We start from the raw sequence: 1,107 nt of genomic DNA, 5'->3' as shown, positions 1-1,107 counted from the left end.
CAATGTTTCGCTGGTACGTAATTTATCGACCCCGAAAGGATAAAAAGCAAAGTCGACCTCGGTGGAATTTGAACTCAGAACGTAGCGACAGACGAAATACCGCTAAGCATTTCGCCCAGCGTCCTAACGATTCTGTCGGCTCCTCGCCGCCCTCAGACATTTTAGAATAACGTTATCGTTCAGCAAAAGCTTCTGACCCTCAAAATGCTTTTGAGATTACGGATTACAAGGACAAGAGATTAACGTAGAGTGCGAGCCATACTGTTTTAGTGGTTGCTGTTGTTGTTGTTGTTACTACTGCTTTTGTAATGTTTCTTTTTTTCTTCTACTTCTTCCAGGGTGGTATCGGTCTGAATGTTGCCCAGATGATTGTGGAACTCATCAGAGACAAACGAAAGATTGTGGATCGAATCGGGCATTCAAACATTGAACTGTTCATCAATCTGTTGAGGGAGAATCCGGTAAGGCTATGAATTTATTCAGTTCTGTATTTAAGAGATGAGGAACTATTTACATTATTTACATTTGATAGATATTTGTCCTCATCTTGTTTGTTGTTAAAACAATATTTCAGCTGATTTGAACCTGGGTTCTCATTCCTAAGGTATTTTTCGATGTTGTTATTATTATTATTATTATTATTATTCAGGTTACTGCCTGGAATCGAACTCGGAAATTGGGGGTTAGTAGCCCGCGCTCTTAACCACTACACCATATGCCCATGGGCATATAATAATAATAATAATAATAATAATAATAATAATAATAACAACAACAACAACATTGAAAAATACCTTATGAATGAGAACCCAGGTTCGAAATTTCCCCCCAAGACACCTGAAGAAGGCTGAAGGGTATATCAGCTGAAACGTTGTGTTAATAACAGACAAGATGAGGGCAAATATCCGTCAAATGTAAATAATGTAAATAATATATGAATTTATTGTTGTTTCTGTTGGTTATGATACTGAAACAAACGCTGTAAACGGTTTAATAATAGATCTCTCTCTCTCACTCGCTCTCTCACTCACTCTCACTCACTCTCTCTCTCTCTCTCTCTCTCTCTCTCTCTCTCTCTCTCTCTCTCTCTCTCTCTCTCTCTCTCTC

At 38.4% G+C, this 1,107-nt stretch overlaps 1 protein-coding gene across 1 annotated transcript in view; it reads left to right on the top strand.

The window, feature by feature from the left end:
- LOC106873492 (inositol 1,4,5-trisphosphate receptor type 3) overlaps positions 1-1,107 on the top strand; it is a 228,934-nt gene that overhangs the window by 117,791 nt on the left and 110,036 nt on the right. Inside the window, 1 exon segment of the mRNA XM_052974976.1 lies at positions 339-461. Within this exon segment, the coding sequence (XP_052830936.1) occupies positions 339-461 (123 nt within the window).

This window comes from Octopus bimaculoides, chromosome 20 (genome assembly GCF_001194135.2).
Source record: "Octopus bimaculoides isolate UCB-OBI-ISO-001 chromosome 20, ASM119413v2, whole genome shotgun sequence".
NCBI lineage: Eukaryota > Metazoa > Mollusca > Cephalopoda > Octopoda > Octopodidae > Octopus > Octopus bimaculoides.
This window is presented reverse-complemented; position numbering and strand designations above follow the sequence as displayed.